The sequence below is a fragment of the Octopus bimaculoides genome, chromosome 11 (genome assembly GCF_001194135.2).
Source record: "Octopus bimaculoides isolate UCB-OBI-ISO-001 chromosome 11, ASM119413v2, whole genome shotgun sequence".
Classification (NCBI taxonomy): domain Eukaryota; kingdom Metazoa; phylum Mollusca; class Cephalopoda; order Octopoda; family Octopodidae; genus Octopus; species Octopus bimaculoides.
The window spans coordinates 2144602-2145829 of record NC_068991.1 but is presented as its reverse complement, the minus strand read 5'-3'; the positions used below and the strand labels follow the sequence as shown (position 1 = coordinate 2145829).

The 1228-nt window shown below is 41.4% G+C and overlaps 1 protein-coding gene across 1 annotated transcript in view; it reads left to right on the top strand.

Moving 5' to 3' along the window:
* Positions 1–1115, top strand: part of LOC106876547 (cyclin-dependent kinase 2-interacting protein) — a 3291-nt gene extending 2176 nt beyond the window's left edge. The window contains exons 3-4 of the mRNA XM_052971475.1: positions 106–238; positions 848–1115. Of these exons, the coding sequence (XP_052827435.1) occupies positions 106–238; positions 848–1044 (330 nt within the window). The 3' untranslated portion in view covers positions 1045–1115. The remainder of the gene's footprint in view (positions 1–105; positions 239–847) is intronic.
* The last annotated feature ends 113 nt before the right edge of the window (positions 1116–1228 follow it).

Sequence of the window (1228 nt, the reverse complement as noted above, 5' to 3'; positions counted from 1 at the left end):
ACTTTCTGTGTGTGTTTGTGTCTATTAATGTGTGTGTGTGTGTGTATAATTATTATTATTATTATTCTTTCTTCTTCTGATGACTGCAATCTTTGTGTTTAACAGGAAAAGGTGATCCATAAACTGGAAGCCATGTGTGACGTCTACCGAGGTTTATTTAATCTGGAGGAACACCGACACCAGGCTGGTGATGTTACTGAAACGGTACCATTCCAGTCTTGGACTTACAAAGATTTTGGTGAGTAAAACTGTCTGGTACTTGAGTTGCTGTGAATGGAGTGTCATCATCATCATCCTTTAATGTCCATTTCCCATGCTGGCATGGGTTGGACAGTTTGACCAGAATTGGCAAACAGGTTCCAGTCTGATTTGGTTTGGTTTCTGTGGTTGGCTGCCTTTCCTAGCGCCAACCGTTTTTACAGTGTGCACTGAGTGCTTTTAACGTGCCACCAGCACGAGTGCCTTTCATGTGACACTGGTACAGGATCCTTGCAGGCCAATCCTCTTCATTAGGAGGGGTGGGGGCCCTAACACTTCTGCTGTGGAGGACTATTTTGTTTCTTATTGGCTGGAATTATGAGATTTAGTGATTGGTGCCATTCATTGCTCCACTCGGCCTTCTCTTCCCAGTTGTCTGTGGAAATGCTGGAGTTCTTCAAATATCTCTTTGACACATCCCTGTTTTGCAACCTGGCCACAAGACTACATTATGTCATGAGCTCTTTTTTTTTCCGTCTTTCTTTAAAATTCTGTTTTTTTGTGTATATACTTGAATAAGTGTAGAATCTTGTGTGTTCTGTTGTATGCAATATTGAACCCTGAAAGTTAACCCAACTTCTATTTGCAGAAGTGACATCCGCAAAAATTGTTGAGGCTTACCAAAAGGAGTTTGAACTGAAGCAACGTTTGGTTGAAGTCATCGCACACGTTCCTGATCGCAATCTGTTAATGTTTTGTACGGCTGGCTGGCTGCATGAACCGTACGTTAGTGGAGAGACACAGCTTCTACTCGAAGCCCTTGTCACAGAAACGGGTCTGAAATGACCCCTCACCGTCCACTTGTAGGGTTTAACTTTATTTAGGAACTAAATTTCTTCATTTTTTTCCTTCTTCCATTTTCTTTTTACCTCTTCTTTTTTTGCTGTCATTGTTCATGTGTGCATAGGCTTATGTGTGCGTTTATGAGTGTGTGTACATACACACACGCGCGCATATATATATATATATA